General features: G+C 42.3%; 1 protein-coding gene across 1 annotated transcript in view; it reads right to left on the bottom strand.

Annotated features, from left to right (window-relative positions):
• Nucleotides 1-7,048: 7,048 nt before the first annotated feature.
• Nucleotides 7,049-13,639, bottom strand: part of SLC44A1 (solute carrier family 44 member 1) — a 209,555-nt gene continuing 202,964 nt past the window's right edge. The window contains exon 16 of the mRNA XM_059925223.1: nucleotides 7,049-7,274. Within this exon, the coding sequence (XP_059781206.1) occupies nucleotides 7,260-7,274 (15 nt within the window). The 3' untranslated portion in view covers nucleotides 7,049-7,259. The remainder of the gene's footprint in view (nucleotides 7,275-13,639) is intronic.

The raw sequence follows: 13,639 nt of genomic DNA, 5'->3' as shown, positions 1-13,639 counted from the left end.
TGGAAGGGGGGTGCTGGTTATCCAGTGCAGCGACGGAGCGTCAGAGAGAGAGGAGTGCTCGCCCCTCGGTCCCGCCGGTCGTTTGAAGAAGCCTCGCCCTCCTTCCCACATCCTTTTTCCTCCAGAGCGCGCGATTGCTGCAGGCTTTGGAATGGACCACTGGGCATCCAGCAGCCGGGTCCGTGGGAGGGCAGCGGAAGGAAAGCTCTGGCCCTGGAGATAGATCAGCCCCTTCTCCATCCTGCAAACATCTGAAGCACCTCCTTATGCTAGCCTTGGAGAAGCAGCCAGGCTAAGACAAGCCCAGCGGTCCAGTGAGAAGGAAATGGGTGGGAGGGGGATGTAGTGGAAACATGGGGAAAGCCTGTAGGAACGTGACAGAAACTTGGGTAGACTGTGGAGCCTGGTAGACCTTTCCCAAAGAGCCCCCTGGAAACCTTGCTCGCTGTGACTTTGAGCAACTACTCTCCCAGAGCCTGTTTCATCTTTGGTAAAATAAGAAAAAATTCTGACTTCGCAGAGCATTATGAAGATTAAATAACGTATTGGAAGTGCCCAGTACATAGTTAATGCTCAGTAATTATAGTTATTGGTGGGAAGCTAGAACCTGCTCAGTCTGGACTGAGGAGACAATAGAGACGAGAAAGCTTGAGAAGGTACGATTCAAAATGTTCTTCCCCAAGTGGACAGGCCTCATCTTCCATTTCGATGACTGGAGAGGTTCAGAAAAGTTCAACTGGGCAATCATTTATGGTGAATGAACAAAAGGGAAAAATATATTGAGTACCTATTAGGTACCAATTCCACGGACTGAGAATCAGCAGTGACAAGGCATTTTATATACATACATATATATATATATATAAAATGTAAGGAGTTTAGACGTTTTACAGAGAAAAATTACATGGGATAAATGGACTCAGAGAATTGTGTGGGTTCCATGTTCGGTAGGAGAGTCAGGGAAGGCCTCTCTCGGGTCACTCCTGAGAGTGAGAGAATAACTATACAAACATTTGGAGAAGAGCATTCTAGATAGAAGAAACAGCAAATACAAAGGTCCTGAGAGGGCACGGTCTCTACGTTTAAGAAACAGCATTTATCCTACAAGCCTGTAATTATCTCTGTAGATGGATCTCCCCGACTATACTTGTGGGTCGAAATTTCTTTTACCCAGATCTGTATCGCCAGCACAGGGCCTGCCATCTAGTATGCATTCAATAAATCCTTTTTTAAATGGCCAGACATGTACACGAAACGGGATGAAGGGAACAAAAGGAAAAACTAGTTCAGGCTAGGTGGGTTGTTTTTGAAGACCAGGGTCCAGGGCCTATGTGCACAATTTTGCTCCTGCATCTGAAAGTAGTGGCATGCAGCCTTGCAGGGAGATGCTCCTTTTCTTCGTGTCAAGGGAACGGAGCCTCCTCTCCAAGCTGCCCCAGTTCCATGAGGAGAGATGAGGCCAGCCAGGCACCCAGCGACTAGCCTGCCGCTGTGGCCACGCAGGCCATTCTCCGCAATGCACGCGCACTGCAGCTGAGTCAGTTTCCCATGAGGGAGAAATGCAGCCTAGGGACTGGAGAACATCAGAAGTCAAACCACGCTACTGTGAGCTCCCCAGCCCTGCACCTGCCTGCCACTGTGTGACCCAGTGAAGAAGAAACAGCATTTAGCACTGTCCCCAGTTCTCTTGCTGCAAGGACTTTACCTCACTACTGTCAGAGGGTAACTCCTGGGCACTCTGTGACTGATGGGCTTAACCCCCAAAGGAGGCAGAAAGAAGCTTTGGAGACAGTGAGTCACAGCTGAAATGCGATCTCCAGATTCTGTCCCAGGCCACATCCCAGGAGCTCACTCCTGGCCCCTTGCCTCCCCGCTCCCCTAGTTCTTTCCCTGCAACCCAGCCAAGAGCCTGCAGCTTTTGACAAGAGTGCTACCCCGTTTGACTTCTGCTCTCGCCAGATCTCTGTCTCCTTTGGCCAGTCTGGCTCCCTGCCCAGCTTCCCGGGCCTTCTGGTTTCCCTCATTCTCATCTGTAAACAGCTAGTCTCTTCTAGCTGTGACTTCTGTCTTCCCCAGCCCATACAGCAGGCATTCACCTAGCTGGGCACTAAGTCTGCTCCCCGACCCACTCCCGCTGCTTCTGGCCTGTGGGCAAATCCTTTGCCTCTTCACAGCCGAGTCAGTTTAGAAATTTTCAAAAGTAGCTTTTCTAATAAACCAAAGCCCTTGTTCTCAAATGTAATCCCCAGACCAGCTGAATCAGCAGTACCTGCTAACTTGTTAGTAGTACAAATTCTCAGGCTTCATCCCCAGACCTACTAAATCAGAATCTCCGGGGGGTGGGAGGGGGGTACAGTAATCAATGTTTTAACAAGTCCTCCAGGTGATCCTGATGCACACTAAAGTTTGATTGCCATTGAACTAAGAGAAAGCAAATTGTTTTTTAAAAAAAAAGGAAAAAGGGAACTACAGAAGCACAAAAACAGATGACTTTTCAACACAGGTTTCTGATTCTGAGATAGCATATCTGGTCATAGATATTTATTTGAATGAGGTTCCTCAGCCTTCAGGACAGCCTTTCTGACTAAATCCCAATTTAGGATAGCCTCAGGCTTGGCACTGCTGATTTAAAGAGTCTGGCAAAATTGTCTCTTCCAGAACCAGGTTTCCTGTTCTCTCTTGCCAGGCATCGCCTGCAGCCCTGAGTTCCCTCGTAAGTTCTGGGATCCCCCATCTCTTGGGAGAGAAAATTTCTTCCCTTAAGTTTCTTGCCAACAGTCTTTCCCTTTGGGAGTCAGTGTAGGGCCATCGCCCTGGAGTCAGCCATCCGAATTTTAATCCTGCCACTGCTGGTTACCAGCTGTGTAGCCTTCAGTGAGTCATTTAACCTCAATAAGCCTCAATTTCCTTATCTGTAACATAGCGATCATAGTGGTAGTAATTCCCAGTTAGGGTTGTTGTGAGGATTAAAGGAGATTATGTATGCAAAACGCCTGATTTAGACACATTTAACAAATGGTAGCTGCTACTGTTATTACTGCCTTGTACATCATATCCTTCTGTGCCACCATGGCATGGCTTTCTGCTTCTTGATCTCTGGGGTCTTAGAAGTCCTATTCTCACCCCTGACCAGTTTTCACTGTCATACCTGGCTTTTCTGAAGCATAATCACTGGCCAGATGCTGCTCTTTGTTGAAGCCAAATCTTCACCCATGGTTCCCTGTTAATATCTGGCCTGAGTCTTGACATACACCACATAGCCTCAGAAAACCCTGAGCTTCTCTAAGCCTCAGTTTCTTCAGCTGTGAAATGGGCATCATAACCGTACCACCTGTAAGGGTGGTTGAGTGGATTAAATGAGAGAATTCATATTAAACGTTAAGCACAGTGTCTGGCATGTAATAAGCATTCAAAAAACATTATCTATTATCATCTCTTCCCAACCACAGAAATCTAATTCACTCTTTTTTTTCCTGCCCCCTTCTGACCAAAAATAAATTCACCCAAAATCCCTGGAACCCCTTGGAACTTGGAGTACTAATTTCTGATCCTAGAAGCTCTCATAGGAGGGAAGGGATGGTTCTGGTCTGACGTGAGCTTGTGCTCTGTGGGGTGGTCTAGCTCCATACTTGGAGAGCTCTAAGCAAAGCGGGAAGCAGTCAGTGGACGCAAATCTGACAAGGGCCTGGAAACCATGTGAGAAGAGACACAATTAAAGCACCTGTGAGTATTTAGCCTGGAGAGGAAAAACTCAGGGAGGACACAGTCATTTAGACTTCAAATCTCTCTAGGGCTGTTGTGTGGAGGAGGAATCTGGCTTGTCCTCTAGCCTCCCACAGATAGAATTAGACCCAATTTGGTGGAAGCTACAGGAAGATAGATTTCCACTCAACAAAAAGTCCAATTTTCTAAGAGAACCATACCGAACTGGAATGGATTTTTGTTTGGTTGGAAGGTCCCCATCAGTGGAGGTGTCCAAACAGAGGGCTGGGCCTTTCCTTGTCAGAGCTGTCCTAGGAGGGGATCAGGCACTGGAAAATAACCGGCAGAGATAACCTTTAACATCTTTCCGAACCCTGAGGTTCTTTCATTCTTCAAACTAGAGGCTGGTTACTATGCATTCCCTTTCTGACTCAGCTTTGCAACTGTACTCACCTTTGGAATGCACTCTGAATCTCTTCTCCCCACCCTCACTCTCATAAGATCCATCACAAGAGGTCCCACTCTTTCCTGGGAGATAGCATGAGAGGGGCAGTTAACTAAACTGTAGCCGTTATGATGTTACTATGTCACAAGCCCTTCTCCATGAATGATGGCCTGCTTTATGCTAGGCCCCTGGGACACTGAGATAAGTGAGGTCTGGAAGACACAGGTGTTTCCATCACATCCTACCTTGGCTCTGGAAATGCCCCTGGATTCATCATGTTCAGAGAATGACCAAGGACACAGCAAATTTATCTGCCTCTTGAGCTCCTCTGTGTGAAAGGATGCTGGCCCCCAGCCAGGTCTCTCCAACACAGCGGAGCAGACTCACTGTTGCTAGTAAGAACATTGCTCAGCAGCCCCTCTCCCTCTGCATATGCTCTGAAGATGGTATGGGCCCGATTGAGACTGCATGATTGAGACTAGGGAGAGAGAGGGCCGTTGTGAGTTGACGGCACTTCAATTTCACTGGCTAAGCTCCAGGACTCTGACACCAGACTGTGTGAATTCAAATGCCAAATCTCCCACTTATCAGTGGTGTGGCCTTGGGTGATTTCTTAACCTCTCTGTACCTCAATATTCTTATTTGTACAATGAGAGTATTAACAGGACCCACTTGAAAGGGTTGTTGGGAAGATAAATGACAATGTATATACAGTGCTTACGATAATGCCTGACATATGGGAAGTACATAGTATATGTCCGCTATCTATTATTCTTTTCTAAAATAAACCATTCTTGAGTACAGCACCAGGAAATAATGGTTTCTGAGCCCTTTGATACTGCAGTGCCATTGCAGTCAAGTTCAGATGGTACCATGTCAGCACCTTCTAGGGAAATGAGTCTCTTGAAATCTGTCCCTCATTCTAAAGGTAAATCTGAACTCTCTCCTAGCAATCAGAGATTGAAGAGGGAAGGTGACAGGACTTAAGCAGACGGGAAAGGACAATAGGATCCTTCCCAAGCCAAGAAAACAGCCTGAGCAAAGGTGAACAAGAAGGAGAAGAATAACTAGAGGGAATGGAGATAGGAGTCGAAACAAATGAAAACAGCAACCTTTAATGCCCAAATACCCGGGCAGTATTAGGAAAATTCTAGAACATATAGGAGATGAAATATTCTCAGCCATGAAAAATTATCTTTATGAAAAATACACAGCAACGTGGAAGAGAGCTTATGATAATACAATTTAAAAACAAAACAAAAACCTTAGCTGGAATAGTTTTTTTCTAAACACAATTGGATAATGCCTTCTGTAGAAAAGTAACTGAAACATTTATAAACTTCTCTTTTGTTTATAACTTTTTGTTTTTGTTGCGCTGCTAGGCATGTGGGATCCTAGTTCCCCCACCAGGGATCGAACCTGAGTCTCCAGCAGTGGAAACACGGAGTCTTAACCACTGGACCGCCAGGGAAGTCCCTGTTGATATAACTTTTAGCTTAGGTGAAGTATCAATACATCATGTATGAGAAAGCTCAGCCTGGTTTCCTATTATCACCTACAACTGTTATATGTTTACTTTTCTGCTTACATAAAAGTGAATCAAAGACAAGTACATTGGCTTTGAAATATAAACCCAAACTTGGCGTGACTTCCTCATGATTAAAAAAAAGAATAAAAGGGGTGGAGAGAGAGATTCATAGGGGTCAGATTGTTATGGTCTCTAAATTCCCAGCTGGGGTGTTGGAATTTGAGCATTTTGTAAGTGGGAAGCCACTTACAAGTTTATGAGCGGAGTTATTTTCGGAAACTTGATTTGGCAGGGGAAATCGGAAGGACATGAGTGGGATGAGTCTTGGGGGAGGAGCTGAGTGGGGACCCAGAGGCCCAGGCCTCCCCCTTCTCCTCCCTGTCCCTTAACCTCCCCTGGTTGGATCCCTGCAGCCCCACCCTCATGCCCCACTCCACCACCAGTGATGGCCTTAGCAGTACGAATCTTTAAGTCGGTTTTTCAGTCAAATGAAAAAAATAATTAATTGGCCTTAATAAAAACTATTGGCTCTCTTCCTAAGTCATCTAAAACAGCTGTCAGCAAACCTTTTCTAGAAAGGCCCAGAGAATCAATATTTTAGGCTTTGAGAGCCATATGGCCTCTGTCATAACTATGCAACTCTGCCATTTTGGAGAGGAAGCAGCCTTAGGCAGTACATAAAGAACTGGGTGTGGCTGTGTTCCCCTAAAACTTAACTTACAAAAAGAGGTTGGGGGCGGATTTGACTCACAGGCCACAGTTTATCAACTTCTGATCTAAAAGAGCATTGTGTTATCTTTCTTAAAGAATAATTCTGTGATTTTTCAGTGCCTCTAAAGCTCCCTGACCCTCCCTTTCAGACATTTCCCATCACATACGCTGCCATCCCCACCTCTATTTATGAGAGGAATGCCAGTGATGATATGGTGGGCTAGTGATCTCTGGAGCAGTGATAGGCAAAGCAGCGTGTTAAAGTGGAGGGGCTTTGGATTTCATCTCAATTTGAGCCCTGACTCTACCAACTGTGTGACCTTATACACAGCGCACAACCTCTCTGAGCCTCCATTTGCTCGTGGGCAAAATGGAGATAATAGGTTCAACCTCACAGGGTTTTTGTGAGGATTAAATGTTTGTAAAGCACCCAGCCTAACAATTGACATGGAACTGGCACTCAATAAATAGTTACTAACCCACACTGGCTCTATAAATAGCTGTCAAACAGGACAGACCCAGCCTGCATGAAGAGAATTCCATTGTGGATCCAGCCTTCAGGTCAGTACTGGCGCTGGAGTGAGAGGCAGTGGGATCATTAAACACATGCAAGGCTAGAAAAGAAGGCAACACTAAATTTAAAGAGGCTGCTGCAAGACACATTTGTATCAAATGCTTCTGATGAATCATTTATTAGGCAGCCCCACTGTACCAAATCCTCTTGGTGGGTTGGTGGTTGGGAACATGGTCCCAGGCTTCCATTGAAGTAATAAGATCCTGCTCTCCATCCACAGACTCTCAACAGCTGGTGAGCGGGAGAACCTCGTGTAAACAGCTTCCTCTGAGTTCATTCCTCCGGGCTCATGGGACCAGTCACCTTCCCCTCAACTGAAAAATAAACACATCAAGAAAATGAATGCATCTCTCCTAGGGGAACACGACACAATGAGAAGCAATCAATAACAAGAAATAGTGTGGGATCATCTTTAGAGAAGACACTGTGAAATGTAAGAAGGCTAAACACACACACACACACACACACACACACACTTAGGTTAACAGACAAGAAAGAGATCTGAGAGCCTGGGTTCAAATTCTGGTTTTGCCCCCTTATCAGCTGTTCATTTCTGGGCAAGTGATTCTACTTCTGTGCCTACATTTCCCCATCATAAAATGAAGATAATCACGGTAAGTTCCTTTAAGGTTTTTGTGAGGATTAAATGCATTACTAAGTAGACAGTGCTTAGAACAGTGCCTGACACTTAGTAATGAATACTAGGTTAGTGTTTGCCATTATTTGGTATCAGTATTACTCATTCACAAAGATGTTTTCAGAATAGCTGAACAACTGAGTCAAACACATAATGAATCAAATTCAAAACTAATCTGAAAAATCTGATTCTGTGGTACAGTCAAAGACCCAAACCCAAAATTCATATAAAACTTTGGATTTTTCACTCCCATGACTCAGCGGTGGGAGAGGTCAGACCAGGATGATGGGTGGTCCCGTAGTTCAATTCAAGGAACAGAATATCCTAATTCTTAGGAAATACGCAATGAAGTAGTTAGGACTAAAGGGCCATGCTGTATGCAAATTGTTCTCAAGTAGTTAAAAAATACTAGATGTGCATACATATATATATGTATATATATAGAGAGAGAGAGAGGGAGAAATGTTTAACAATAGGTGTAACAAGAGTCTATGGTGTTCAGTGTACAATTCTTATTCTTGCAGCTTTTCTGTAAGTTTGAAATCATTTCCAGATAAGTTTTAAAAAACCCATTAGGATGGGTTAAAAATAAAAAGAAGCACTGACTCAAGTTTGACGATCAAGCAAGCACTGGGCCGCTACAGGACAAGCAGAGGGGACAAGGCACAGTCTTGACAAGACACCAGGAGAGCCTGGACCTGGAACAAGGAAAGTGGTTCTGTGACTCAAATATCTAATGGAACCAGGCAAACTAAGATCGTCTGATACAGCCGTCTCCGCAGGAGGCTCTGCTTGTCCCCAGGTGACTAAAACAGGCTGTATGTGGCACTAAGAATAACATTACTTGAAACCTTTGCCATAAGCTCCATTTTAGGGCTTTAGTCTTAAGATTTTTGTTTCCCATGCCAGTTGTCGCCTCTTTGCTGATCCCCCTGCCTCAACTTCTCCCCAACTTCAACCCACTTGGCAAACTGCTCGCAGAATAAATCCCTCAACTGTCGCTCTCACTATATCACCTCCTCACTCAGGAAATTACAATGGCTTCCTATTTTCCACAACCCAAATCTAAACCTTGCTGTCTTATCAGTTCCATATTTTCTGATTTTTATGTATTTTGATTTGCAGTTTCAGCTTTTTTCCCTGTCGCTGAAAATAACAGAACCTGGGATTCAACTGATACCCGATAGTGGTTGATGTTTAGTTGCAGTCATGTGGCCTGAGCACTAAGCTTATGCCAAAATTGTGATTTCTCTGAGACTGAGATAATAGTTCTTTCCTCCTATATATTTTTTAATTTAAATAAACTTAAATTTTAGAATAGATTTAGGTTTACAGAAAAGTTGCAAAGATAAAGAGTTTCCATATCCTCCACACACAGTCTCCCCTATTTTTAACATCTTACGTCACTATGGTACATTTATTTGTCACAATGAATGAAGCCACACTGGTACATAGTTATTAACTAAACTCCATACTTTATTCGTATTTCATTAATTTCCCCTAATGTCCTTTTCTATTCCGTGATTCCATCCAGGAGACCACATTACAGTTAGCTTTCCTCCTATTTTTAAATTGTAGAATATTATTTTAAAAGCCAAATGTAAACAAAGTGTATAGTCTAACTGAATAAGATTTTATATGACAGTTTGACGCAATATCTTTCCCACTACCCTTGAACACGAAAAAACTCACAGCATCTAACTCATCCCCAGGCATGATTAGAACATTTATCCTGAGTTTTCTCCTTGTGTCAGATCCCTTGGGAACCCAGAACAGCCTTCTCAGATTTCATGTCCAAGACTACATCTAATTAGCTGGTCCAAGAAAGCTTTGCTTCCTATACAATGTAAAGGAATTCTCTACACAGTAACTCACATGGAGATTCCTGAAATCTCTTGTTTGACACAAACACATGGTGGTAAAATGGGCTTTCACTACCACCTGTGGAAAGTACCTCAGAAACATCACCACTGTATTATTCCCGCATGGGCCAGGAATACTAGTGTCCTGTATGGAAAATTGTGGTATCAACTGCCCTTAAACAGGCGGAGACTCTTCTCTCATTCAGTTATAGGGAGTCTACCTACCCCACTCACAGAGCTCATTAGCTCGTGGAGCCAATTAACAGACAATGTTTTTTGTTTGTTTGTTTTTAAAGGAACTCCTTTATTTATTTATTTATTTATGGCTGTGTTGGGTCTTCGTTTCTGCGCGAGGGCTTTCTCCAGTTGCGGCAAGCGGGGGCCACTCTTCATCGCGGTGTGCAGGCCTCTCACTGTCGTGGCCTCTCGTTGCGGAGCACAGGCTCCGGACACGCAGGCTCAGTAATCGTGGCTCACGGGCCTAGTTGCTCCGCGGCATGTGGGATCTTCCCAGACCAGGGCTCGAACCCGTGTCCCCTGCATTGGCAGGCAGATTCTCAACCACTGCACCACCAGGGAAGCCCAACAGGCAATGTTTAATCGCTCTTTCTAGCCACCGATTTGACACTGGATCTGCATTCTTTCCAACACCCTCATCTTTCTCTGCATAGCTGGAGTAGAAAGAAAAAATTCATGATAACATTTAACCAAGTGGCCACGTTTTTCCCATCAGGAGTGGGTAATTTCCCATTCTCTCTCTTAAGGAAGAGAGATAATACCACTTCCTAGAAAAATTTCTTAGATGGAACCTGAATTTAAGTACAATATCCTTTAGCATCCTGCTAAGGGCTAATAGCTATAAAGATTTCAGATAACAAAAATATTTGAAAAGTAACAACAAAGCTTTCCAAATGAAATACTTGGCATAGAATTTTAAATAGGCAACATAGGATTTTTATCACTTTTATTTAAAAAATTTTTTGATGTTTCTCTTGTCTGTTAAAAAAACCCAATATAAAATTAAAGGGAATTTTGAAAAAAGAAAAATTAATTTGTAATTCTGCCATCCTCACATACCTGTTTTCAGGTTTATGACTCCCCTTTTGTCTTTGTCCACAGCATGTGCCCCTTTCACCTTGCATTATTTTAGACACATTCCCTGTGTTTCTGGTATTCATGTAATTTTTCAATGGTTACATAACATTTCATTAAGCAGATGTATAATTATTATTTAAACATTTCCCTAATGTGCTCTATGAGGGCATAGACTTCTGTTTTCATCACCTCTGTACCCTCAGCATTTAAAACAATGCTGGCAAAAAGTAGACACTCAATACATATTTGTTGAATAAAAAGTAAATTCAAATGGTTTCAAATTTTTACTCATATATTATTATTTTTCAAATTTCATCTTGCCTTCTTTTGACTAGTTAATTTTTCTCACTCTACCTTCATGAAATAAAAAGTTTATTACGATCATTTTCTCTTTTTTATGTAGAAAACATTGAGTGATCAATTTTCTTTGATGATGATTGGTATGATTCCATGTAAATCCCTTGTGTATTTGAAATGTCTTTATTCTACCCTCACATTTATTTCATAGTTTGTATAGATTATAGAGTTCTACAGTGGAAATCACTTTCCCTCTGAATTTTGAAATTGTCTTTTCATTTTCTTTTAGCTCTCAGTGCTCTCTTGAGGAAGCCAATGTTGTTCTGACTCTGTATCCTTTTACTATGTATAATGTTTCTCCCCTTCCCTTCTCTCTTTCTCTCCCTCTCTCCCGCCCTCTGTTCCTCCTCCAACCTCTTTTCCCTGAATCTTCCTCTTTTAAATAACCAAACTTTTTAATGAATACAATCTTCTGTATTATGTATCTTTTTTTTTTTAAAACAAATTTATTTATTTTTGGCTGTGTTGGGTCTTCGTTTCTGTGCAAGGGCTTTCTCTAGTTGCGGCGAGCGGGGGCCACTCTTCATCGTGGTGCGCGGGCCTCTCACTGTCGCGGTCTCTCTCGTTGCGGAGCACAGGCTCCAGACGCGCAGGCTCAGTAGTTGTGGCTCACGGGCCTAGTTGCTCCGCAGCATGTGGGATCTTCCCAGACCAGGGCTCGAACCCGTGTTCCCTGCATTGGCATTCTCAACCACTGTGCCACCAGGGAAGCCCTATTATGTATCTTAATTTAGTAATTTTTTAAAAAGTGTTCTTGCATCTTACAGTCTGTTTCCACCAAGTCATTTTGTTGTTGTTGTTTTCTCTTTGTTTTGGTCTCTATCTTTCATGGTAGAGACTTGCCTCAGGGGTCTGGTAATTCTTATTTAAGAATGGGGCACTAACTATATTCAATATCTTGTAATAATCTATAATGGAAAAGAATCTGAAAAAGAATATACAATATATATATATAACTGAATCACCTTGCTGTACACCAGAAACTAACACAACATTGTAAATCAACTATACTTCAATTTAAAAAAAACCAAAAGAATGGGGCACTAAAAACTAATTGGAAGCTTTTTATTTTAGGTAGATTTTGGAATTGAAGAGCTTTACTACAGGGTAACCTCGCTGGGCCATTTAGTTGGAGAACTCTGGGTGTCAACATCTTTAGGTATTTTCCTTTGGCCTAGTCAAATTCCCCAGAGAATAATCTTCCAATCTCATGCATGGTGGGTGAAGGCCTGGTTGCTAGATTTCTGCGAGCTCAGAGGGGGAAGGAGGCCACAGGTCCTCTACTTTCAGTATGTAGACTTCCACTTAACCCCCAAATTGTACTATGGTTCCCTGCTTCTGATGCCACCCTACGTCCTGTTTTACCCTCTTCAGAGATTCCCCCCCTAATTGTCTGCTGGGTATGAAAAGGGGCCTGACTTCACAGAATAGAGGATGGTGTCTGGAAAAATTAATTTTTTTAGCATACCTTTAAAAATTTAATTATAACTTAAATACAATAAAGTGCACAAATCTTACATGACTAATGAATTTTTACACATGTATGTATCCATGTAACACCATCTAGATTGACATATAGACTATTTCCAGCACCCAAGAAGACTCCCTCATGACCCCTTCCAGTCAAAGCACTCCCTAAAGTAACCACTATTCTGATATCTTTTACCATAGATTAGTTTTGCCTGTTCTTAATCTTGATTTAACCATTAAATCACACTGTGCGTATTCTTTTGTGTCTAGCTTTCTGCTCAACATTATATCTGTGAGATTTATTCATATTGTTTCAAGTTAGCTGTAGTTCATTATTTTTCGTTTCTGTGTAGTTTGCCATCATATGAATATACCACAATTTATTAATCCATTCAACTGTTGTGGAAACTTGAGGTGTTTCCAGTTTGAGGCTCTTACAAATAATCCTTCCATGAACATCATTGAACTTATCTTTTGGTGCACATGTGCATGCATTTCTGTCAGGTACATAACCAGGAGTGGACTTGCCAGATCTTAGGACATATATTTATTTTTAGCTTTAATCATACAGCCAAACAAGTTTCCAGTGTGCTTGTACTGATTTATTTTCCCACAAGCAGTGTATGAGAGTTCCAATTGCTCCACAACTTAGTCAACACCTTGAATTTTAGCCATTCTGGTGGGTGGGTAGTCGTATCTCATTATGGTTTTAATTTGCATATCCCCAATAACTAAAGATGTTAAGCATCATTTTATATGCTCATTGGACATTGGACTATCCTCTTTTGTGATGTGCCTATTCAAGTCTTTTACCCATTTGGGTTACCTGTCTTTATCTTATTGATTTGCAGAAGTTCTTTATACATTTTAAGTGAGTCCATTTTTAAGTGAGTTTTGCAAATATTTTTCCAGTCTGTGGTTTACCTTTTCTCTCTTTTAATGCTGTCTTTTGACAAACAGAAGCTTTTGATTTTTATAATGTCCAATGGAAGGCTCAATTTTAAACAACTTAAAAGGGAATGATTTCATTTAAAAGTCTGGTCCGTCTTTCTGAGTTCACTTTAATGTACTGTAATAAAACTTATGCTGAGCAGAAAACCATCTTTGCTCCAGGGTTCAGGATGATGATTCTTGTTCCAGCTGTCATCAATATTAAACATTACCAGACACAAACTATATTATGCTACTACAGGTAACAGCAAGGAGGAAGAGAGGGATCAGTCTTTGGTTGTTCTAGGAGACCATACTGCAACAAAGC

Source organism: Balaenoptera ricei, chromosome 6 (genome assembly GCF_028023285.1).
Source record: "Balaenoptera ricei isolate mBalRic1 chromosome 6, mBalRic1.hap2, whole genome shotgun sequence".
Lineage (NCBI taxonomy): Eukaryota > Metazoa > Chordata > Mammalia > Artiodactyla > Balaenopteridae > Balaenoptera > Balaenoptera ricei.
This window is presented reverse-complemented; position numbering and strand designations above follow the sequence as displayed.